This window comes from Siniperca chuatsi, linkage group LG13 (assembly GCF_020085105.1).
Source record: "Siniperca chuatsi isolate FFG_IHB_CAS linkage group LG13, ASM2008510v1, whole genome shotgun sequence".
NCBI lineage: Eukaryota > Metazoa > Chordata > Actinopteri > Centrarchiformes > Sinipercidae > Siniperca > Siniperca chuatsi.
The window spans coordinates 18,527,746-18,553,410 of record NC_058054.1 but is presented as its reverse complement, the minus strand read 5'-3'; the positions used below and the strand labels follow the sequence as shown (position 1 = coordinate 18,553,410).

Here is a 25,665-nt window from a genome sequence, read left to right as displayed (position 1 = left end):
AGCAGATACCGGGATAACTATGCTTAGTTAGTATGCTTTTCTATGGATTGCTTCCTTATACAACCACAAGCAGATCTGAACCTCACTATTCAGTTTTGGGTGAACTTGATGAGGAGTAGTTTGAATATTAAGAGCAGAATAAATAAAAACTATGTAAGGAAAGTTAAAGTATAGCTCTGTTTTGTTCAGATTTCTGTACTGTACAAAGATTTAGATATCCCATGATTCCAAGCATGCGTTATTAACAATGACAGTGTGTTTTAGTTTCATCAGCTCACATTCAGGATTTGTATGTGTACTGGACTAGACGGGCAGAATGAATTGCCACTTTCATTTAGCTGCTGGCTGGCTGACTGCCTGTGAAGGTCACCAAAAAAAGATAGACACTAAAAAAGTAGAATTACAAGAGGCATCTGATCTTTTTGAACTTGCTGGACTTTGACATTAATTACAGCTCTCTTGGTTAAGCGTGACGTTTTTCCTGCAATCTTTTTGGCTTACAATTATGTTGCCAGACATAAAAATTAGATAAAAATTTATTCCATCATGTGTGATACAAGAGATTACATCCATGCTAGCAGCTCTGTGAGCCTGTATCTAGAGATAACTGCTAACACTAGCATGCTAACATGCTCACAATGAAAATGCAAACATGCTGATGTTTAGCAGGTAGGCTATAATGTTTATCATGCTCACAATCTTAGTTTAGTGTGTTAGCATGCCAACATTTGCTGATTAGCACTGAATGCCATTAGTATTGCAGGTATTTGGTCATAAATAACCATTTAAAATTTTGACCTGATGGTGGCGCTTGATGAAAAGTCAGTGGATTGCCAAAGTTATTACAATTTATCCTGAAGTGAACATGAAGGTATGTACTAAATTTCATGGAACTCCATAGTTGTTGAGACATTTCAATCTTAACCAAAAATCAGGGGATCATCAAAGTCATTAGAATTCAGCCTCTTGGGACCATGAATGTCTGTACCAAAGTTCACAGCAATGCATCCAATAGTTATTGACATATTTCAGTCTGGACCAAAGCGTTGAACCGACCAATGGACAGACAAGACTATCCATAGAGCCACGCAGCTAGCATGGCTAAAAAAAACCTTTGGGAAATGGCAACAACAAAAAAACAAACAAACAAACAAACTATAAGCTCCACTTCCAGAAAAACTACAAGAAACGTTTTCATGGAGTTCAGGTAGTGTGGAAATATGACAACAAACTGAGTTACATTGTAGAAAAGGTTTCAGTCGTAGTCATCTGGACAATGTTTTCAAATTCAAGACGTTTCGGCTCCCATCCGGAAGTAATTCTCAATTGTGAAAATGGTTCGAGAACTCAGAAATTTAAGCTACTCTGTGTTGCTTAAGCCCTGCCCTCAGGGAGGAATCTTTCTGAGTGCTGTTTACCCTGCCTAGTTTCACCTGAAACTGACCTTCTTTGTTTCCATGATGGCCCAGTAATCAGGCCTATTGTTTTCTAGCTGTACCTCCCTCATCACTGTTAAGTACCTGATTAGCATATGATTGGCTTGACTAAGGGGTTAAAACACTGTGGTAAACGTTGGGCATTTGAAAACTTTGAAAACATTGTCCAGATGACTACGACTGACACCTTTTCTACAATGGAACACTCCTGGACGAATGAAGGACTACACCGTCTTGTTTTGAAAAACTGAGTTACATTATCTCTCACACACAGGGAGACGGATTGTTTCTCCCTTCATCTCTTATCTTGTGCTCTCCCATTTTTTCCTCTCTGTCTGTGTCTTTGAGTAACTGATGACTGACGCTGGACTGAATGGCAGAAATGGAGGGCATGAACAAATAATGTCCTCTGTGTCTGTATTCTTGTTTAGAAATACATGCACACTGACTGCATATGTCCTGGAGTTTTCAGTACTCCTGTAATCAGACTGTTTTGCATGAATATTAAAGTACAAAGGGATCACTCAAAGTCAAGCTGACAGGCACTGAGAGCCAGGCAATGAATATATTTATTTAATATGCAATAACGTGTAAATAATAAAACAGTGTCATCTTGTTACAGATCAACTTCACTGAGTGGCTTGTAGTGTAAACATTTATGTGCACACACTGTAATTAAGAAAGGTTAAAGCCCTGAATCCAATCCAGCACTCAATTTGTTTATGTTGCTGACTGTCTTAAGAAATCATACTCCCACTCTTTACAAATGCGCGCACACACACACACACACACCATTAGTAGATACCATCAGCTGTACTCTTACAGCTGCTGAGGCATGTTTGTATACACATAGCTTGTCTGAAGGCACTTTAGTCAGTGGAAGCTTGAAAGTATTTCTCCTCTGCAGTATAAACAAGACAATGAATGCTGAAACCCTGTAATGAGCTGGTTCCCAAGCAGGTTGCAGGCCTGCTTAGGATGAACAGAATCACCAGAGGAGTCCCACAATGAGAAACAGTGGCAGAGGCAGAGAGACACTGAGGCCATGTCCCTGCTAATGTAGGTGCATTTTAAAATTCATGTTTTTTTCTCCATTGTGGATTTCATTCAAATAAAATTGCTGTTTGCCAAAACTAAAAACTGAATATTTTAATAAGTACTTTCCATGGGGGTCACATGATGCAATTACAGTGAAAGGATAGTGATAATTTTTGCTCTTCCACTTCCAACGTTGATTTCTACCTTTTTGATGCATTAAACCACTTTAGTTGAATAACTGAGGGAGACAGTAATCATCATGAAAAACTCTAAGGAAAACATATTTTGGAAGCCAAAAAGGTAAACATGGCCTGCTTGGAGAGAAGTGTAGAAAATGCCAACAACATTTCCTCCAATTAAAACTTTTATCTTACTTCCTTTTATCGCTCAGAATGCTACAGTACGGTGAAGATTTGAGCACTAATGGAGCAGAAGTTCAGTTACAAACTACTCTTGACAGAATGAACAGGAAATTTTGGGACAATGCCTAAAGGATTACTGAAATCAAATGCCTTCTTTCAGTAGGTGAATAACACAAGTCCTCCCTGGGGGGGAGCAGGATCACTGAAATTTGTCAAAACTTCAATTGAACAAGCTGAGGACAGCAAAAACAGAAGATACTGGGACACATATTGTACAGAGGGAAGGTGAGCAGTCAAGTTTTTTTAAAATCCTGGTTCCTAAATATGTTGGATCTTGAGACCAAGCAAGGTCATTTTAAGATTGTAAGGGTTCACAGAACACACTTTTAATGTATTACATCTTGAATTCATATACACTATGACTTGCACAGATGTGTTTTACAAGTGATGACTGTGTGAGGGGTATATTAACTATGTCATCAAACATTAGACCTCCTCTCAGGACGTAGAGGTGCTTGATTGACCTCTCCCTCACTGATTAGTTTTGTTGCACCTTTTAGGCCTTTTCACAGCAGACATTTTGACTTGTCATAGAACAGTAGGAAAAGCAAAAGTGTTGGTAAATCAATACCAGGACTGAAACAGCCAAATGGAATTCAGCCATCATTAATTTGTGCTTTTTCCTGCTTTGACATATATCTCAAAATATCTGCTGTGAAAAAGGCCTAATCTTTTTAGTACACATTTTTTGTGTGACACCATGTTGGTATTTACACAATTTCTTCCTTTTTTATCTTGGATAAAAACAACAACAGATGAAGAGGACTGCGATGTACTTCTGTCTGACGTCCTTTATGGGGAACAGGCCATTCTCCAAAGTATTTACACTCCATCATTATATATAAAACATACATTTCCCTGAATTTTCCCCCAGACCTTGCTACATTGCTCTCTTCCTACATACTTCTGTGAGGTAACTTTGTGTTTCTAAACCTAATATTGACATGCTATATCCAAAGGGTAGAAGAACATACAATCTCCTCCTTCAGGTATTCTCTAAAATTGATTACTTTCTTGTTTTAAGAACTGTGTTGGACATGATCAAAGAGTGTAGAGACAAACTTTTTGATTATTCCTCTATTACTGTAACCATCTTCCGTTCTTATAAAGATTCAGCTTGCATATGCTGGTGACTAAACCCTACCTTACTGAGCCAGATTCCCTTTGTTGAGTATATAACCATGAAATAGCAGTGTTTTATTGCTGAGAATAAAACACCACAGATAAACCTGTCTATCTTGTGGAAATCTGCCACAGCATATTTACGAGAGGCTATTACATCTTATACATCGGCAAGAAAGATTGAAGATCTTAAGAGCCAATTGGACCTAGAAAATACTATACAGTCTGGAGGGTGAATTTAGGTTGTCACCCAAAGGATCTCTGGCAAAACAATTTGACGCTGCCTGCTCTGTGTTAGACCTACTACTAAAAAGGAGAGCACAGTCCCAAATCTTTTTTGTGCCAGGTTTTAGGATTAAGGTAATAAACCAGATTGGCTTATTGTGCATCTTGCAAGGGAGAAAACCAAACATAACCCCGTATTCACAGATAGCAATAGGACGTTTCAAATCTGTTGACAAATGAGGACATTCTGCTGGCTGCTTAGAAGCCCTTTAATAGGGTCAAGTTTTTGTGATGTATTGGAGAGGTTTGGGATGGGAGACTTCTTTATATGTATACAAACCATATAAAATAGTGTTCTGATCTGTTTTATGTGATGAACGTTGCTCATTAAGACCACCGATCTTTGCTTTTAGAACCACGGGCCAAGAATATTAGGCTTTTTGCTGATGTGAAGGGTATAATTACTGGTATAATGATTGGTAATGATTCATGCATAAATTTGCATTGTATGCTGACAATATTCTTTTGCTGTTGTCCTTTTCAAACATATTGATTGCTTACTTTCTGTGAATTTAGCATTCACAAGAAAATTCTGGAAATCTGAAGCTTTGCCTTTAGGCACCACTACCCTTCTTTCCTCCTCTTCTCATCTGTCCTGTTCAGTGCCACAACTACTTTCTTCAGTTTTAGAAGGATCTCCTGCTACCCCCACCTTCACCTCATCACTCCTTCCTAACTTGCACATCTCTTCTCTTTCCCTTTTCATCTCCTTTGTTCCTATTTACATTCCTCGCCTCTCCTCCGCTCTCCTCTCTTCTGCCACTGTTGTGGCACTGCTTTATTGTTGCCAGTCTATTGTGTGTCAGTGTGGTGGCAGGGACTGACAAGTATAGTGAAAGAAAGACAAAAATAATATAAAAAACAGTAAAAGAAAGAAAGAAAGTAAAATAGCTTTGTTAACATGCTCAACATCATGTGCATAAAACACATCTTGCCATACAAAAGCAACTTCTTTCTGAAAGGCACAGACCTAAACGTAAGATGCAGTACACTGTCATGCAGACCATGTAACACTCACAACTGTAAGAAATAATGTCCCAATGAAAAAATAAAAGATTACAGAGTTTCAAACTAGTTGAAAAGAAAAATATAGTTATCTAAAGATTGCATCAAGGTCTACTTTCAGAAGTTTTACCAGAGTTATGTTGATAAAGGGAAGCTATCCGAGATCCGAGATCTGATTCATGTCAGTGAACTGAAGAAGCTAAACAAGGAAAGATGTGAGGCATAAGATTAAACAAGAATGCAAAACATGTCTGCCACTTCATGTCAAAGGTCTGTTTTGAAATTATGTTTTGCTGCAGGAGTTTGCTGAAATACTCTTTGTCTGTCTCTCTGTCTCTTACTTGGTTAATGCAGCAATATAATATCAGTGAATTATTTAAGTTGTACCTTTAGGAAAAGGCAGGAGTTAGAGGAGGAGAATAGAGGGATAGAGAGTTCCAGATGGAGTGTGAGAAAATAGAAAACAGAGAGATGGAAGAAACAAGTTGTCAATACATTAGTGTGCTGAGTGAATGCTTATGTAGTGCTTCTAGTGCACTCAGCATGTCTGCTGAGTGGTCTATAAGTAGCATTAAGTACCCCGCCTCTACACACGCACACAAACATGCACAAACACATGCAGTCACTACTGCTATCCCTCACACTCTACTCTCAGCACACACACACACACACTGCAAAGACATATACTGTACATTTATTGAGATGCAGCAGCTCGACATACTGTATGAGTAACACAGGAAGTGCCTAAAGGAGACAAAGTACAGCTGAGCTCTCAAATGAGTTTAATGAATTATTTGAAAAATAGAAGCCAGAAATAAAATAACCCACACACTGAAAATGTATGTGCTGGAGGCAATGCTCCATATCTTCTCTGTTGCTCTGTCTTTTTCTGTTTTGCTCATACAGAGAAGCGAAAAATGTGTGTTTCATCATTGCCAGCTTGTGCTCTTTTATACTAAAGTATGCTGCGTACTGAGTGCTTGTAATAAGATGACTTGCAAAATTAGAGTGATTCATAGCAAATAATATTAATACAGAAAAGTGAATAAACACAGCAAGGCCAGAGAACACATGATGCTGAAGAAATTATGGATTTGGAGTCTTTCATACAGCATGTCACATCAAGGATATTTATTGAAAATGCCCACCTGACTATTACAAGATCACTTCACACTTTTTTCACCTGTGTGGTAAACAAACATATCCCTCTTGCACTCTCATTCCTGATACTGTTTGCTTTAACCTTTATAAACATAGTCTACTGTGCTTGGTTATGCATTGCTAATTGCATTCTAAACATTCTAAGCATTGATGTATGATCGTGCAAATAACTTTAAACTGAACTGCAGCATTTATGAGTCAGTCTCTCGTGTTTGAGATGGAACTAAATCACTCTCTGAATAGGCACTTCAATCTCTCCTGGTATCTACAGCAAACAGGCAGTACAGAGGCAATACACTCTCACACCACCACCATCCAATTAAACTCTTCAGAAACAAAGGGAGGCCTCTAATCAACACAGGAAAGAGAACAAGCCATGGCACAACAAGCATGGTAATAGAAGGCAGATAAGGCAGATAATTGAAGATGCAGTATAGACAAGCAATGAGGGCGATTTTGTACTACCCCCAACATTCAGTCCCTATAATCGAACTCAGACATAACTGATAAATAGCAGGGGGTTTGCAGCACTTTCGAGCAGTGTAATTGGTGAAATTGGAAAGTTTATCTGTGATTCTCAACATGTGGTCTGCCGCCACGTCAATTGTACAGCTATCTTAGATTGATATGAAACAGCTGCCAACACAAATAAATCTTTGGCCCTTGACTTATCTTTTTCAAATCTCAGGCCTCAGCTGAGAAAAATATTATGTATTTGTCTCAACTCTCACCCTTCTGCTAACATAGATTTTTCCTACTCTGTAAGAACCCTGCTATCAGTAAATAACACCTCATTTGTAAGGATTTTGATCAATGCCACATCACACACACACACTTGTTCTTTATCTTGCTAAGCTGGGCAAACTTGGAAAGCTGTTCAAATTTGAAATGTAGGTACAGTATAAAAAGGACCAGGCCTGGAAAAATGACTTCTTCTTTATCCACTTTCTTTTGTCTTGTGACTTTGTAATTTTTCTTCTTTTTCTTCTCCCCTTTGCTTTGTGTGTCTTTGATTGCATGTTTGATGCATTTCCTACCATCTTTGGCTCACAGGACATTAGAAGAGTGAATCTTGATTTGTATAGGACTTTTTGACCGTGAGTATCTTTTGAACAGCTGGACTGAACTGATCTCTAGACTCAGAGAGAGTGAATAATGTGCGTAGAGAGGAGTGATCCATTCTGTAGTCCACTACCAAGGCTGAAAAAGAGGAAGGAAAATAGACATTCTCTGTGTGTGTGTGTGTGTGTGTGTGTGTGTGTGTGTGCGTGCGCGCATGGTTGTGGTCATATATACACCCACAAATAAGTTAGATTGTTGCTTGTAGATGCGTGTGTAAAGGTTTCTGTCAGATGTGACATTCCTTCAGTGTGATCGATCGACATGGAAAATAGAAGCCTCTCTCTCTCTCTCTCACTCTCTCTTTGCCAGCTTCCTTTCAACCCACTCTGCCCCTCCTCTCTTGGGAGTGAGAATTGCAAAATCAATAGAACTAAATGGAGTTGCCGCGGAAGCCATTGAGTGTCCTTTCTAAGTGCTGGAGGAACAAGGACGTAAGAAGCAGCTGACACCCCATAGTCACCTCTTCTCCTTCTTCCCTCAATCCACCACACTCCTTTTTCAACAGTCTCCACTACTCTCTGTCCTCATTATTCACCACTAGACACTGTAGCAGCTCCTATGCTTAAATTAATTATTACCAGATACACTGAACAAGAAAGCATTCATATGTAATTCAAATAATAAGTAATACAATGTATAACAAAGTAAACGAATCACAAAAAGTGATGAGGAAGTAAGAAATGTGTGGAAATAAGATACAGTATGTCACAGAGGTTATATAGATAGATACAACACACTCACTTTTATTTTCTAGGCTTTGCAATTTAGTTGGTTAGTTAAGTTTTTTTTATTCAGGAAGTCACAGAGATCAAGATCGCTTTTATAAGAGAGACTTCAAAAACAAATGACATATAACATTACATTGCATTATGATCTGGCACTGTGTATCTGCAAAGATGTTTAGCTTGAGTCTACAATATGTTTTTAAATCAAAATTATATGAATTTATACCGTATGGATCTATACTATTTATTATTACAATGAGGTAGTTAAAACTACTGTTTTGTAATTCTCTTAATTTTTATGAAGAGATAAAATTCAATAAAATTAAAAGCAGGGTAAAAACATAAGCCAAGATGCACACATGTAATCAGAATTTAACAGACCTTTTTCACAGCTGACATTTTGGATGTGTGCGAAATCCCTCCCTGACTACTATATAGTATAATACAACAAATTTTCTGTCCTCCTTTTCATTTGAGTGTTGGAATATTTAGTGTGAAATGCATCCACTATACAGTTTCATCAAAAATTCCCACAATGGAACAAAAAAAGTAGTCCATGACACTACAATGCAATGCCCACTATAGATGATGAAAATTACAGTAATGCAACACTACACCTCTCAGTGATGCTCACTATAGAGTAAACTATTGAGTGCCTATCATATACAGTTGGGAGTAGTGAATGAGTGAACAAGGGAGTTATTTCACAGCCTTTGACTTGTCATAGCAGGAAAAGCACAGGTGTAACTAATAACATTAACGATGGCTCTGTTCCATCAATTGTCCCTGAACCTTTGCAGTGAGCCAACATGCACAATACCAGGAAGTGGAACTGGGTCATCTAAATGGAATACAGTCCTACTTAATGTTATTAATTACACCTGTGCCTTTTCTGCTATGACATGTCAACATGTCTGCGGAGAAAACACCTATTTACTGACAAATATTTGATCAATATTTCAAGTTGACAATGGATTTTATGAATTACAATTGAGAAACCATAACCATATTGTTGGTGCATTGACGGTCCTCGATTTATGATAAAAAAATTATTTCAAATAATTCATGTGCCTGCATTTTCACTCAAGTTATAAAATCCACTAAATCTTCTGGCATCTGCAAAAAAAAAAACAAATAGAATATTGTATTTGTAGAAGGCTGCAGCTATTTTCAAAGACACTGTGCTCAGTTCTCTAAAACTTTGTGCTGCTTCAGGGCACACATTAGGTTTTGTTGTCAGTTCTTCAGATTCAAAGAGCAGTGGCTTCTTTCTAGACTCACCATTTTGCACCGAGATTCAACAATAACACAGACCTAAATCAATTGTAAAAAAAAAAAAAACAACAAGTTAAGAGACAACAGTTTCTCCTTTGGCAGAAGCCATTAGTCAATAATGCAATCAAGCTGCAAGACACATTTTTTTTTAACTATAGAAATTCAAACCAGTTTCAATAATGCACTGCTCTTTTTACCTGCATGTAAACCGATGGTTAAGTGCATGGTCATGGACATTTGTCAAAGAATTATTTAAAAACATTTCAGGAATTCACTACCACAAGCACACATACCAGCCAAGGCAGGTACACCAAACTGCACTGTACATCACAGATCAATAAAATAGCAGTTTATGAGAATATTATGAGTATTTTTACCTTCACTTTGTCCATTTGTGCTCCTATGATGTCATTTATCTTATTAACCTCCAGTATTTCAGACCAGTTTCCATTTATATTTAATGAGTCTCTGTGTGACTTGTACTGGTAACTCATCACGTATTCTGTTTGACTGCACTGTATGCTTCCTCCGTGCTCCTTCTCAAGATCCAACTAGAGGAGCAAATTGGATCCCCGCTATCTATGTACTGTATTTGTGTGTGGGAGAGAATGAGAGAGAGAGAGAGAGAGAATAAGGGAAATATAATGAGACAGAGAGAATGAGAAGAAGTGAGACTGAAATAGAACTGAGTCTTGAGGTTGTTTGCTAAGAAAACTCAGCAGTCTGCTACTTGGCTGCCCTTCTCTTTGTCACATCCACCTCCGTGGGCCTCAGATGAAAAGAAAACTGGACTGAGAAAAACTTTTCAATCTACCTTTGACCTAGAACAAACAACCACCTGGTTGGAAGGTACACACCAGCACCAGCAGAGATAATGCCAAGAAAACACAGTGGGATGTTTGCATGCACACAACGAATGATTGCATAACACAAGAAACGTAAGCCTTGTGTGTAATTTTCTACCGGTCATGAGCGCACTCACACGGAAATACCCAAATACAAATCTCTTATAATCTGCTTAGTGAGCAAAAACTCATAAGAACTTGCTGTAATTCTGAAGCATTTTCTAATAATTTCAGTATGAGGTACAGTATGCCATGTCCCATGGGTAAACAATTAGATTAAGATTTACATCTACTATCCTTTATTAGTGAGCTGGAGAGAGTCTGTGGAAAGTAGAGATTCCCATGCAAGAGAGTTCATTGGCTTATCATAAAAATCATTTACTCTGCTCAGTGACTGCCTGCTGAGCTAGAGTGACTAGACACCTTCAGCCGGATGATTCTTATTAATGCGTCCACCTTACAGAGGTGTCCTTGACCAAGACCTTTAATCCGTCCAGCACCACAGTCACTGGTCTGACCCTGCATTGTAATGTCTTTAAGGGAGGGGGTAAACACAGATGTCACTTGGTGGACTAAAACTTTAACTTCTTATCATTATATGTAGACAAAATACCTGCCTGCTGTGCATAATGGAATTAAAGGATTATTTACAGTTCTATTATGTACATCTGCAGGATAATTCCAGTAGGAAAAGCACTGTGCAACATTCAAAGAGAAAAATAATCTTATTATATGCATCTTTCTAGCTGAAGCAACTTCACATGGTGTAACGATTTCCTTTCAAAGACTTTCTGCAGGACTGAAACAGTAAGCTTCACTGCAAATTAGTTCAACAACTCTCCAGAAGCATGACAGATAATAGAGATACTGCTGCTAGGTGAGCTATTACCCATAACTAAACAGACTTTCCACTTTGGGTCTATGTGTGTGTGTGCAGGATAACTTATCTCCTGCAGTGAGCAGAAGAAGTGATGGAGAGCCCCCGGTAATTAGAAGAGAGCCTCTCCCTTCACTACACAAATAATGATAGCCTTTCACCTGCTTTAGAAGATCACCCTGAATCTATACTTGCACTCAAATAGGACACAGACAAGCTCACACACACATGTACACACATGTATATGTGCGCGCACACACACACACTCCTCACCTGCTCCAGTTTCCAGTGGAACTCGGCAGGTCTGAAAGTGTCGACCTGAGTGAAATCTCTTCTGAGCAGGAACACCAGGCGGCAGTTGTGAACATACAGAGAATAATGGTGGCGGTTCATTTCTGAAACAGGAAGACATGCATCGTCACACAAACACATACACAATTAAACACAATTCTACATTATGCAGGCCATCAATCAACAAGATTATGCCCTACTTCGAGGACAATAAACTGATGCACCTGCTCCTTAAGTTTTCTTATGGAGGAAATTTGAAACTCTTTTCAGCAAATGGGTTCTCCACATCAAAACACAGCTGTCAGCATGACAGAAAGGGTCCAGTGTCCACTTTTTGATTGTCGACTGGTGTCTATAAGATGCAATGAAAGGGGAGTCCCACTTGCTCTGCCTTTATAACACACTAAAGAAGCTTGAGGTGGGATGAGGTGTGCAACATATTCTCTTCCACACAACTCAAAAGACAATTTTGCATTGGTGTTTTTTTGGTGTTAAAATGGCTAAAATGGAAACAGAGATGGTTGTCATTTCATACTTATGTAAGTGCAAATCAAAACATGACAAATCCATATTTTGAAAACTTAAGATTATTTGATTTATTATGACAATGGTTATAGAGAGTGCATTTAGCAACTTCCAAGCAATCAAAATGTGAAAAAAGCAATCCCATTTTTGCTCTTTTACTATCAATATTATTACTTGTATTATCGTTGTATTGAGTCAAAATTCTCATCTCAGGATATCAGGGTTCATCATTCTCATGTCTAAATGAATGACAACATGTTGAATTGTACCAAAATCTCTTAAATATGATTTTTTTTTAATATAGAATATGGATATAGATAAAATATAGAATGTTTTTCAGGTAAAATACTAAAATAACATTTGACTTAGTGGGATAAATGTGAGTTTTGAACATGTGATTAGGAACAATGTTGCTATCGAGATAACAATGTGATAACTATCATGTCATTTTTGACCGTACAGTATCACCCACCATAAATGTGCTGGGACATGTGAATGCTGGGATACAATACATAGCCACTTTTCCAACAGTATTGCTGATCTGGCCCTCACACTGAGCCTTCTGGTACCATTCACATCCTTAAGCAAAAAGTTGCAAATGAAAAAAGGGTTTATAAGATTCTGATGCTCTAACACAAACTATTCTGCAGTTTTGCATTACAAGATCAGACTACACATTTCCTAAGCTAATAAGCCATCTGTGAGACCATTGTGAGAGCTTGCAATGTGCAGATGGCTTGCTTAATTACACAGTTCAGGCAGCTCAGTTCAGACATGTAGTGGGGAAAAAGTATCTAGTTTCGAGGAGCATTTGCCATTTTGGGCTTCAGTCTTGGCTTAATAATCTTTGACATGTTTTTCATGTTATGTTCATAGTATGTTTCTAATGATGAGGACACCAGGAAATCAAAGTGTATAATGTTTCAGTAAAAGGGCTGTAAGAATCAAGTAGTTTTCAGTATTCCTTAAGTAGGAGCAGAAATGTTGCTAAAACGTAGGAAAATTAAAAGGTCAAATGTAAACTCGATGACAACTTTTTGGTCAAGTTTGATAACATTTTCACTCTCTCACATGTTAGACATTGGAAATTTACTTCTTAAGAGTGAGCATTTATGAAATGGTTTCCTCACCGGTCTTGTCAGAGTTACACAGTAAGGTTTCCTTCTCAGCTCTGACTCCTGGACTGGGCCCGTGTTTCATCCATGTTGCTATGGTGAACTGGTCTGTCAGGTTTTGGGGCACCACGTGGTCTGGAACATTAGCAGCCTGACGCCCGTCGAATCTGTAGATGAGGTCGCTGTCTCGACCACTGTCAGATAGCAGAGATGCCGTCCAGTTTGTGGAAGGGCTGGGGGCAGGAAGGAGATCGGTGCTGCCTGATGCTGCACCTGGATGTGCCAATCAGAAGATACGACACTGTCAGGACGGCTGCACAGAGAACCAGCCTGGAGAGAAACTGTTCCTCCAGTACTTTTTTTTCTCTGAGTACGAGAAGTCAGCGTACATCAGTTCATGACCTATGTTGTTTGTGCATGTCAGAATTAAACAACTATAACTCTTAATCAGTGAATGTTTAGAAATGGTTAATATATTTGTTGTAATGTGATATTACTGGCCATTTGTTGTGGCTCATCTCACATAGCCACTATGAGTCTACTTACATGAAACTTGTATTATATTTCCATTGCCAACATGTACCATTTACTCAATTCAAAATAAGATTTGTGTGGGCCCTATACTGTAGATGCAGTGAAGCATATAATAATATGGCAATTTTAACAAGTTTTGAGAGCAAATCATTGATTTACAAGACACAGTATAATTAACAATTTACATCTGTAAATGTGATTGTAAATGTGATCTGACCCCACATTTCAAATGGATTTTTATTTTACTCAAAAAAAAAAAATTAACTCTAAATTCTCAACAGGAATAGTCTCTTTGTCTGTTTTACATGTACTGTATACTGTATATTACAGTGCAAATCCATGTCCATGAAGTAATAATGAACACATACCGTTTGGAAATTTAATTTAAAATAAAAAACTAATTTCAAAATAGTCTCCAGGATAATAATGGCACAGAAATTGGCATATTAATAGACTGCAGAGGCTAAGATGTCAAGAGGTAATTTCTTTTTTGAATTAATCTTTCCTTGTCTCTCATTATTACTACTACCCTTTGCTCTCTCACAGTCCTCTACTCTTAAATAACGCCTCACTATTCCAACAAGGCATTTCATTCCATCATTTCTTCTACTTAAACTACTTATTTCTCTCTTTGACTTTCTCTCTACTTACCGCAGAGTTTTTGCAGAGACTTCTCAGAGTAGGTTTCGCGGTCGCAGCCCTTCCCGATGTGATTGGTCTGCAGCTCTACCATTGCCTTTACGCCAGACAGGGGACCTCCACATGTTTCCAAGTGCATCTTGGGAAACAGCTGCTTGCTTCCAGTCCCTGGCTCATAGTCCACCCGCTTGTTCCAACCTTTAAGGTATCAAATTTTGTTTAGTAGTTTGTATAGAGTAAGTAATTCATGTCAGTGGTGTCATCTGTTGCAATTACAGGTAACCTGGTGTCACATAGTAAACAATGGTGAATTATTATAATTGTTTTAGTCAATTGATTTTTGTAGTTATTTGAAAGAAATTATTTTTCACATTGCATAAGAAATAAATTATACATTGTCATTGTTACTTGTGTGAAATGTGTGTGAAATGACACCTGATAAGAGGCCCATATCAGTCTCACCTCTCAAAAATTACATAGGTGCTCTAAGATCTCATATTCCTGTTAGTCCTCTTGAACATTTCACTTAAATTGACAATAACTCAGTGTAGTACTCCATGGGAGACTGGAATATCTAAGCATCAGTACCGTGTTGGTTGTAGTTTCACTGTGGTGTGACAACAAAATTGACAATTTCTACCCATCATAAGATAGTTCTGTTTGACCTGTCTCTTGCTTGTCTGTTTCTTTTTCTCCTGCCCAATAGTACACCACACTCAACTTCAAGTGATAAACATATCTATTTTTCCAGTGTTCATTTATTTAAACCTGGTTTACTGTAGGACCCACGTATCTCTTGATCTTGATCTGATCTTGCTGTCTTTTATTCTACATTTACAGCATTCTTAGACCAGTCCACAAAAATGCAGGAGATAAAACTTTACGTTCTACTGTAGGTGATTTCCTAATGAGCATGTGGCTCTTGAAAGAATGACCACACATGCTGACAACTTTGTGTTTGGAATTTTCTCAGTGAAATCTTGCCCTGTGTCAAGTCAAAAGGAGATGAAATGGCCCAGTAACATGGCAGGGCTGGTAGAGAGGGGTGCTGCCATCCTCGTAACTGTCACTCCTGTTGCTGGGTGTTATATTTTCATTACCTAGGTGTTATATCTATCCTCAATGTACAAGAATCCCTGAATTGAGGTGGATAAAGAGATTCACAAGCATGATTGTGTACAGGAATGTGTGTGTGTGTGTGTGTGTGTGTGTGTGTGTGTGTGTGTGTAGCTGGACACCTGGCAGCTCTTCAAAGCCTACAGAATATGATATCAAGTCTCCTGAGTCACAACAGTCACAGAGAGGGAAACGGACTGTGAGGTAGGTAGGCGAGGAGGATTGAGAGGTGAGGTGGAGCAAGATATATTTTGCCTCTATTTATGTCAGGGGGCCTTCTTCAAAAAAGAGCCACAGTTACAAGGCTGACCTTTACATGCAGACGATAAAAAAGGGTTACGTGTACAAAAGATTTGATGTTTGAATGCGTCATTGCATTATGTTTTATTCATGGATTTACGCTACTACGGGTTAATGGTTTTACAACAGGATTATGCAGTACGGCCTCTTTATTGAGCCAAATCGCAAAGAATCAGGCAACATTGATGAGGATGTTAGCAAGGTATGATAAAAAGTGTTTCTTTGTGATTCAGATGCACCGAGCCGATAACGCTGTGTGCCCATATGGATCTCAAAAGTGATGGTATATTTTTTTCCCTATGAGCAAGAGGAAGATCCAGCTAGTATTTTGTTGTTTTATGTTCTATAAATCAGTATATATCCATCAGTATACTTCTGTTTATAGTAATGCCATTTGTATATAATGTCCATAGTACCACTTGTAAAATATTTTCATAATATTGCTCTATCCTGCATTCATGCACATACTTTATTTCCTGCACTTGCTTATTGCACTTCTGGTTAGACCTAAACTACATTTCATCGCCTTGTACTTCTACATGTGTAATGACAATAAAGTTGAATCTAATCTAATCTAAAAACATTTTGGATCAAAAATAGCACATGTCTGTTATATTCTTAAATTCTTTCTTTCTTTAGGCCCACTGTGCTAAAATCAATGGCCCCTCAGAGCTCTGCTATACATGAAGATGACATTTACATAAAGTTCTAATGCCATTTCTGACTACTTTCTCAACACTGTACTGACTGTTTCTCCCTCTGCAACGCCACCCCTCTGTGATGTGCACTGACATTTCCCTCACTGAGTGTCCTTAAATCATAAACAAGTGGCATTCACATCACTTTCAGTATGTGCTCTCTTTGCACTAATGGATCTTGTCTGTAACATTAGGGTTGGTTACATGTGATTTTTCCTACTTAATTTTCCACTTTTATTATAGCACAAAATGATATGATGCCATTCAACATGGAGCGGGATATCCAGCATGTGAATTAGTCTCTATCGTTAGCGTAACTGAAAAACATCCATCAACCCATCATGTACATTTATACCATGCCCATGGAAAATACAGTACTTGGACCTTAAATGGTGTTCAAACTAACAGTCTGATCTTCTCTAAACCGAAAATACTCACTATTTTTTTCTAAAAATGGATGCAACGGATGCAACAACTTTGGTGAATGTCATCGTGACAATGACAGTGCACTTCTAGATGTTTAGATATTTGAAAATAATCGATGAGGAGGAGGTGAAATTAAAATGATTTTAGTATGCATTATCGCAAACAAAGGTATCATGTAGTGCTGCTTTCTAATTCCAAGCCACACCATATCGCTTTTTTACGTTTTGTAGCAATACCTACGGGTAGCATTTCTTAAAATTCAAGTGACACAGCCACATTTGGAAACTTCACCATGTTAGACTAAGTTGTATTTCTAATGACTGGCTGAGATAATTCCCAGCTCAGAGATCATCACATATACTAACTCTATAGAGGTTTTTATATACCCTCCACATGGGGAGCCCCTGTAGCTTAGAGGTTAAGACGCCACCCATGAACTGCAACATCTCCAGTTAGAGTCTGGCCGGGAACCTTTGTTGTATCTCTTTCACGTTTGTTTCCATCTCTTCACTGTCTGTAATAAAGGCTTAAAATGCACAAAAATTACTTAATGACCCTCCACATGGGTTTCAGTGTAAGTAGAAATTGGCAATGAACAATTTAGTTGTTTTGTAGCATCCTTGGCTCAGTTTATCTTTTAGCTTTATAAGAATATGATGGGAATGAATAAAACTTACAGGGATCTTGTCATGGATTTAAAAACAGCACTACTTACTCTGATGTTTATGAAACATGTGCTTTCAGATAATAAAACCACAGCTTTGCAGTAGATTGGGATTTTACTAACTACACAGTGCACAGTAAGATATATCCTGGTCAGGTCATTTATCTCCACCGAGATCTGTGATTTTTTTCAAGACCGTAGGAACAACCGTCACCTCTGTCCTTCACTGTAACTTTTTCTTTCCTCCCTTGAGTTGCCTGTTCATTCGGCCTCTTTCTTTATATCTTTCGTCCTCCGTTTCCCCTCTCACTTCTTATCTTTCTCTGTCTTCCTCTTTTATTCCTGTGTGAGCTTGACTCTTGAGATGCTGTCAGTGCTGACAGGTGAAGCAGGGCTGGCTCTAATGCCAAGCTGCTAGCATGTTAAAGGAGAAAAAAAAACCCACACTCAAGTCAACTTTCCCTCTGGACGTTTTTGTCAGGTCTTCTGATTTCCTCGAGAGGCGTTCGTTCTAAAATGAGACGGAATTCCCTCGAGGGAAAGGATATGTTCAGAAACCGCCTGCTTCAAAACTGAAGCAGGCGGTTTCATATCCTCAGGTTCAGGTGTCAATTACTCTGTCAATTACTGCAAGGTAAATTAAGGAATTTTAAAAGTATTTCAGTGGCTGTTTCTTTATCTCTGACCTTGCCATCCAGGTTTGCAGACAGGCTTGACATCAATATGCACAGCCACATCCTCCTTTGCTCTCTTCTGACCACAGTCGAAGGCCGTCACCATAATCTTGTAGCTCTGCTGTTTGTCATAGCTCAGCCGCTCTGTGTTTCTGATGTTACCTGAAGGAAACAAAAACAAAGAGGAAATATAATAACTATCATTAACTGTTATGCTTATTGACAATAATAAAGCAAGAAACACTTTCCACTGAGAAATAATTGAAACTGACATTGAAAACAAAAACAACTCTTTGCACTTACTGAAGTCTTTTACTGAAAACTCAAGGTCCAGTAACCTTGTATTGCATTTGAATATCTAAGCCACTCTGTAAACAGTCAATGTAAAACTGTAATGATGGATTATCTTCACCTGTCACCAGGGTAACAGTGTTAGAACAGTGTGAGATAGACGAGATGCTACAGTCCTGTGGAATTTCACAAACGTGCCGTGGCTGCCTTGCCATACAGCCACTACAGACACATTATGTACTGAGGTTAGAGTGCAGCCCACTGCTGCCTTATTACAACTCTTTCTAACATTGGCAGATTATATTTATATTTTTTAGATTGTTTTTATGTGTGTGAATGAATTGTTTACGTGTATTTGTGTTTGCAAGCTTGCTTGCCTCAAACTGCCCCTAAAGGGACAAATCAAGTATTTTGAATTAAATAGAATTTTTATATCCTTTATTTTATCAATATCTCTCTGCTCTGGGTTGTGGCTTCTGTCCTTTCTATCTCCTGTATGACTGTCTTTTCATCTAAGGGCTGTGTTATTCTGAGATGGGGTTTTTTTTGACATGTTAAGTAGCATACAGTGAAATGTCAAAGAAAGTAATTGCTTGATGTTTGTATGTGTGACCAAAACATTGTGTTAACACTGTGCAAAACTTTATTTGCTACCTAGTAGAGTCCTGGATTTAGTGAATTAGTTGTACAACAATTACTTACTTATTGTTGTATATTTTTGCTGTGTTTAGAAGCTGGGTTTCTGATGATCACAGGAAGACATTGTGAAAGCCAAACTTTTGTCCACATTGAGATCCCGAAGGGGTGGTGATTTTTCCAGAGAGCCGATTAGTTAGCTTGTAGGCTGTTTACAGATTTTGATTTAAAATATGAACTCACTAGAGCAGGTTGAGGTCTGAGACCAGTTGAACCCAAAGTTTAAGATACGGTACAGTAACCCACTAACCCTGCTTCATGGGAGCAGCCCCAGGTGGAGTGAGGTCTACTTAACTGTAGCAACCAAGCTTATGGCTGGATATTTGTCAAAAGTAGACAACACACACTGGACATTTTATAAATTGGATGCCTTAGAGACAACCTTATTCAAGCATATTTTAGTATTAAGCTGCAACAGTTTTTAAGTTTTTAAAGACAAAAGAATACAGTAACTGATTCATTGACAACTTTTATAGTAGTGCAATATTTTGTATTTATCTAATCAGTATGTACTTGCTTACTTTGCTGTATTTGTGTACTTACAATATTTTAAGGTGGTAAAAGTTGATGGAAGATGAATTAATATAAAGGATAATTTCAGGATAGTTTCATGTTGTTTTAAAAGTCTGAGCTCTGGGCAGAAATGTGTTTACAGTTCTGGAAAATTGCAGTGTGATTATAGTAAATGTCTATAAGCAGTTGTGAAAACTGTAAAAGTATGTAGATCCACATGTTTTGAGGAGGCCAGCAAGCACAAAAAAATATTAGAGCTAGACTGACTCCCTAGGGATTACAGCCCAGGAAGACTGGTGCAACAAGATCTACAAGATGCTTTACCAACTGAGATAAACATTAACAATGCAGCAGTGGCGTTGCCGTACATCTCAAAGAACATCTAAGCAGAGAGAAAACAGTACTAAAATCTTTTCCATTTGATGATTAAATGCATTATTTATATTTGAGACTTTAATACAGATGTTCCTCAAGATAAACAATGGGCTTCAAAACAATGTAATTTTCTTATTTTGTCATTTTGCATCAGTCATTGCCATCATAGTCTGTCTCCGGCCCTATGAGGACAACTGAAGTTATTTTTGTTGTTTGCATCTGAAGGCTTGGCTGTATGAAAGGCTGTCACTCTGATTGTTGTCGGAGAAGAGAGGAGAAGAAAAGAGGGAAAAAGAAGGGAGACCAGAGGAGAGGAGGTGCAGTGAGCACAGAAGAAATCAGTTCAGAGCACAGACAAGAAAAGAGCTGAGCTTGAAATGTCAGATAAAGGTCAGAGTCAGACTACAAATATCTCCTACAGTGACCATTTGATCTGCAGCTGGTGTGAACAACAGTAACAGTTAAGGTTCTGGAAAATTGCAGTATGATTATAGTAAATGTCTGTGTGAAAATTGCAGTAGTCGGCAGTAGTCACTATAGTCCTAACAAGGTATTCATTTATTGATGTTATTAGAATATGAGCTGCTCACATTACCCTCCTTGTGGTAAATATGCAGAGTCTATGTGAGAATGAATCCTGAATTGCAGGTGTGTCTACACAGGCACCAAACTCTGTTGCAGGTAGTGTTTCTGAATGTATTTATTCTTAATCCCCTGTCTATTTTAAGATACTTGATATCTGGAATCAGAAATACATACTGCAGTACAGCCCATTTACTTCTATATTTTATCTTGCACTTCTCTCAGCGCACAAAATTACTTTATTCTATAAAGTATGTCTAAACAATAGTGTTGTGTCTTGAGTTTCTCCCAAACAATATTATTGTGCCTCAATGAGCCAGACTGCTGTAAAATACAGTGAGGAAAAGACCAGGAGGTTAAAACTCAACAGCAATGAGACAAAATAATAAATATGACCCTGAGTGGGAGAAAGAAAGAGATACAGTAGAGAAAGCCGCACGTGCGTCTGTCTGATCTATTGGTAGAATTCAACACACATATACACATACAAAGCCCTCCAGGCTCCCTTCAGTATGGATTATGCTGCACTCATATCAGCACAGTGTGGATGTGGAAGCTCAGGGAGAAGGCTGCGCAAATCCCAAAGCTGAAATTTTATATAGGCAGATACGCTCAAAATAGCTCTTAATCAGAAATAAAATATACTCCTCCAGTCAAGTAGGACGGTGTACCGCCACAAACGAACAAAAGAAAACCGAAGAAAATAAAAGAGGAGCCTGTCAGAGTAAGGTGGATCTTTGTCAAGTAACTTTTGAGCTATGCACTGCTGAAAAAGCTACTTCACGGATCACCACATTATTGCAATAAAAAGAGGAATCAGCCACAGTTGTCTGCTTGCTTTTTCTTTTTAATATTGTATTTCTATAAGTGTTTTCACTTTAATCTGTTGTTCAGTGTACATCCATAAAAAAGGTGCAACGACTGGTGCAGTGCCTACTGCACAGACAAAAATAAAGTTTTAAAGCAGTTTGTGGGTTAACAAAATCTTTAATGTTCCACCACTTTCAAACAAGCAAATATGACATTGCTTTAAAATCATCCTCGATAGTATTATTTCTTTACCCAACGTTACTTTCTGTTCACTCTCTGTTCCATGATTCATCTCTGGGTTCAGTCTAGGTGCAGTCTGAGCTGCCTCTCTCATGTCTATCTTTAGAAGAGACTTGTTCATGTTCATACGAGGTTCAGCTAGCTGAGATCATAGAAAGAACATATGCAAATTTAGCTGAAGAAAGGCTTTTTGCTTTCATCAAGACATTTACCATGCTGTTTGTGTTCAAGTGAGGCAGGAACAGCACTGCTATTTGTGTATTCGAAATTTACCATGTGTCTCAAGTAAGGCTCAAATGAGTTATAACCAAATGGTTAAAGGTCCAGTGTGTAACATTTAGGAGGAGCTATTGGCAGAAATGGAAGTTAATATTTATAATTATGTTTTAATTAGTCTGTAATCACCTGAAAATAAGAATTGTTGTGTTTTCATTACCTTAGAATAAGCCATTATTATCTACAGAGGGAGCGGGTCCCCTTCCACAAAGGTCGCCATGTTGCTCCGCCATGTTTCTACAGTAGCCCAGAAAGGACAAACCAAACACTGGCTCTAGATAGGGCCTTTCACGTTTTTCCGCGGCCACCGTAGTCCCTCCTATATGCTTGGAAGGGGAGGGTGATGCGAGCGGTATTCAGCGGCTGCAAACTACAAACAATCACCTCTAGATACCACTAAATCCCACACACTGGACCTTTAAGTAAATGATCCATCAAATAACAGCCGTTACCCTGTTTTGTTTCAGTTGAGAAAGCAATCTCACCACAAGGTCCATTTAGTAGCTGTTCTGGGTTTGTTTTCTTTTCTGAGAAATTGATAAAAGCAAAGATAATCACTAATGTAGTACTTTAGTATTTTTATTAATGTCAGACAAATACTAATTAAAAAGTTCAAATTCAACATTAGCAAAAAAATAAACTAAATTAAATGTGTTTTCAATGTGGTTTTCCCCAAACAATCACAGAATACTAAAAATGACTTATTATGATTTATTTGCTTAAAGTTACTAAACAGTATATTTCTTTATTCACAGTTTTTGAGTCTATCTGTTTCAGGTTAAGGTTAGGTCAACTATTTTAGTTAAGAAGAAGGTGAATTATTTTGGTAAAAGTAAGGTAAGGTTTGGGTTATGGTTTAGTTTTATTTTATGTATTTTTGGCTTGTGACCTACTGTAAAACTTTGTGTACGTGTCACACATATAATAATAATAATGGCCCTTCAATGTAATGAAATTAAATTAAAATTTCCAACGTATAAAGCCTCCACAAACTGTCCCTCACTGTGCTATCCTAGTTTCTTCCCATCTCTCAGACACGTACATCACTCCCAATCACATCAGCAATTATAACTACTGTCCAGTCTCTCATTCAGCTGAGCCAGATTCAAACTCACACATAAATGCACACACACTTACCATTGCGGTCTATGGCAAATGGCGTCCCTGAAGTGACAATTTCATAGTTGCAGATCTGGCTGTACTGTGGTGAACAGTCTTGGTCCCAAGCTTCCACCTGCAACATTACAACATCCAGTTTTCTAGCAAGTTCTTCAACAACTGCCCTGCAGGCAATAACACTAACAAGACTATTGACTATTATAATATTCCCCATATTTTTAACTGAATTACTTTTTTAACCTGCACATTTATCTGTCAGGTTGATTCTAACAATAAAACAATGATAGAAAAAGCAAGAGAGCTAACCTATATAATACTAACTTAAAATATAATATCTAAATACCTGCAAAATGCTGTCGTAGATCTTGCCTTCTGTTACCGACGCCTTGTAGAGTGGCTCCCGAAACACGGGGCAGAACTCATTGACGTCATCCACCTGGATGTGAACCACCGCCCTGAATGGAGGAAAGGAATGAAAGAAAGAGGGAGCAGGGAGGAAGGGAGCACAGCAGGAAAAAAGGAGAGAAGGATGCAAAGAAAGTGGAGTGGAAATGATTGATGATGAAAAGGGAAAGAAAGGACACAGGGAAAAAAGAGATGAATGGAGGAAGGGAGTTAGGAGAGAAGGAAAAATCACTTCAAGTCATTAGAGATGATTGAAATGAATTAAGTATTTCACTGTTTATCTTTATCTGACTAGCTGAAGGCAGAGGAGAGTGAGAGGAAAACAGTTCCTATAGGATAAACAGATTTATTCCCGAAGAACAAGATTCAGAGTTAATTTAAAAAGGTACCACACATAAGTTCTTGTTTATTAGTATTTCTTTGTGAAATGGGTTCCGATTATTATCTAATGTCAGTCGAACTTGTATTTAACTTAGCTTGTCCACTAACACAGGCTCATCCACAGCCAGATTGTTTTTCAAGGTTCTCATTTTTCTTTTTACCTTTCTTTCAATATCTCCTTCCCTTGGTCTGATTCACATAAACACACAATCTCATCTGCTGGAAGGGACTGCTGAAGATCTTAACTAGGCACTCTGATAACATTTGTGCACTTAAGTATAAATGAAGCAATAATTTAGATGTATCACAAAGTTTTCTTCACTGGTGACCTTCTCTGACAACAACTCGCGGTGTATCTGCACATCTGGCAAATTCATGACATTAGCTTAATGAGGCCTATTTAGAATGTCATGCAGTGATAATGTCACACACACACACACACACTGTCTGTCGTTCATCATCCACTGGTGAAATTCATCACAGATCCCTGAGCTGATAAATGTGTCTCTTTTCTTCCTTTTAGTAGCAAGCCTGCTGCAGCTTATTTTAGCAGCTGACTGAAGGACCAGAGGGTTTGATTTGCTGCTGTCCGTGCCAGTCTGCCTGTCTGTCAATCTCATTCACATAGCACTGCCACACACACACACACACATAATATTGATGGGCCATTAGGGGGACATATCCTGAGAACAGAACTGCAAGTCTCAGCTGTCACTGCTGCAGTACAGAGAGATCTTGGGGAAAAGAGAAATGAAAACAAAAGAAAAGAAAATAGAAACAGCAAAGACAACATCTAATTATAGTTTTATAACTTTGAGTGTAAAATATAACGTTTTTTATTTTTGTAGTAAACACCTAAAAAAAACAATTAGCAATTTGGTGTTTTTACTTATAAATTAGTTTAAAGGGAGGGCTTGTTGTTTAGTATATCTAATAAGAATATAGTTCTAATGTATGACTGCCTGTTATGTATTGGCGTTTTTTCTATCTATCGACACCGAGTAAAGTGACTCAGGTACTACAGCGGGACTAGGTAATGGCGATACTAAATCATGGACAAACAAAAACAAAATAGCATTCAGAAAACACAATTTCCAATTCACACTCCATCCCAGTTTTCTATCTTTCAGGGTCTTGAAACCACAGGTGGACAAATTACTTTTGACCTCTTAGCAGTTGTGTCAGAAGTGAGAGTTCAGATCCATCTGAGTCGGGCTGGAAAATTATATAAAAACATGAGCAGGCATCACATTACATTTTTGTAAATTAGATTTCAGTCACTCAAATATTAATTTGTATAAAGTGGGTTGGAAATACAAGAACGTCAGTATAATGCAGCCTAGCACAGTAGTGTGTTGTTTTGTAATTACAATGCTGTGTTTAATTAACACTGTCAGATAGGTGTTAGGTGCTCATTTTTAAGGCTGTATTTTTGAATAGTGTTAAGCAAATATCCTGCTGTCTTTCGGTTTGTGTTGGTGACGTTTTTGAGACTTTGAGAACTTAATGACTCATTTGAGCAGCTGCCTTTGTAACTTTGATTTAAGTACTTTGAAGTTAATATTTGTTTGTATGTCATGTTTCTGTGATTTTGTCCACCCACTTTAAATCAGAATTACTTTGACAGCTAAACAAGTAAGTCATGCTAAGATAAATAATAATCAGCAGTATGTGACAGCTTT

General features: G+C 38.0%; 1 protein-coding gene across 3 annotated transcripts in view; it reads right to left on the bottom strand.

The window, feature by feature from the left end:
* The window catches only part of clstn2a (calsyntenin 2a), a 157,617-nt gene that overhangs the window by 19,982 nt on the left and 111,970 nt on the right, over window positions 1-25,665 (bottom strand). For all 3 annotated transcript variants that reach the window (XM_044219519.1, XM_044219521.1, XM_044219522.1), the window contains 6 exons: window positions 23,541-23,652; window positions 23,216-23,312; window positions 18,308-18,457; window positions 14,430-14,615; window positions 13,260-13,517; window positions 11,587-11,708 (listed from right to left, as the gene is read on the bottom strand). In XM_044219519.1, the coding sequence (XP_044075454.1) occupies window positions 11,587-11,708; window positions 13,260-13,517; window positions 14,430-14,615; window positions 18,308-18,457; window positions 23,216-23,312; window positions 23,541-23,652 (925 nt within the window). The remainder of the gene's footprint in view (window positions 1-11,586; window positions 11,709-13,259; window positions 13,518-14,429; window positions 14,616-18,307; window positions 18,458-23,215; window positions 23,313-23,540; window positions 23,653-25,665) is intronic.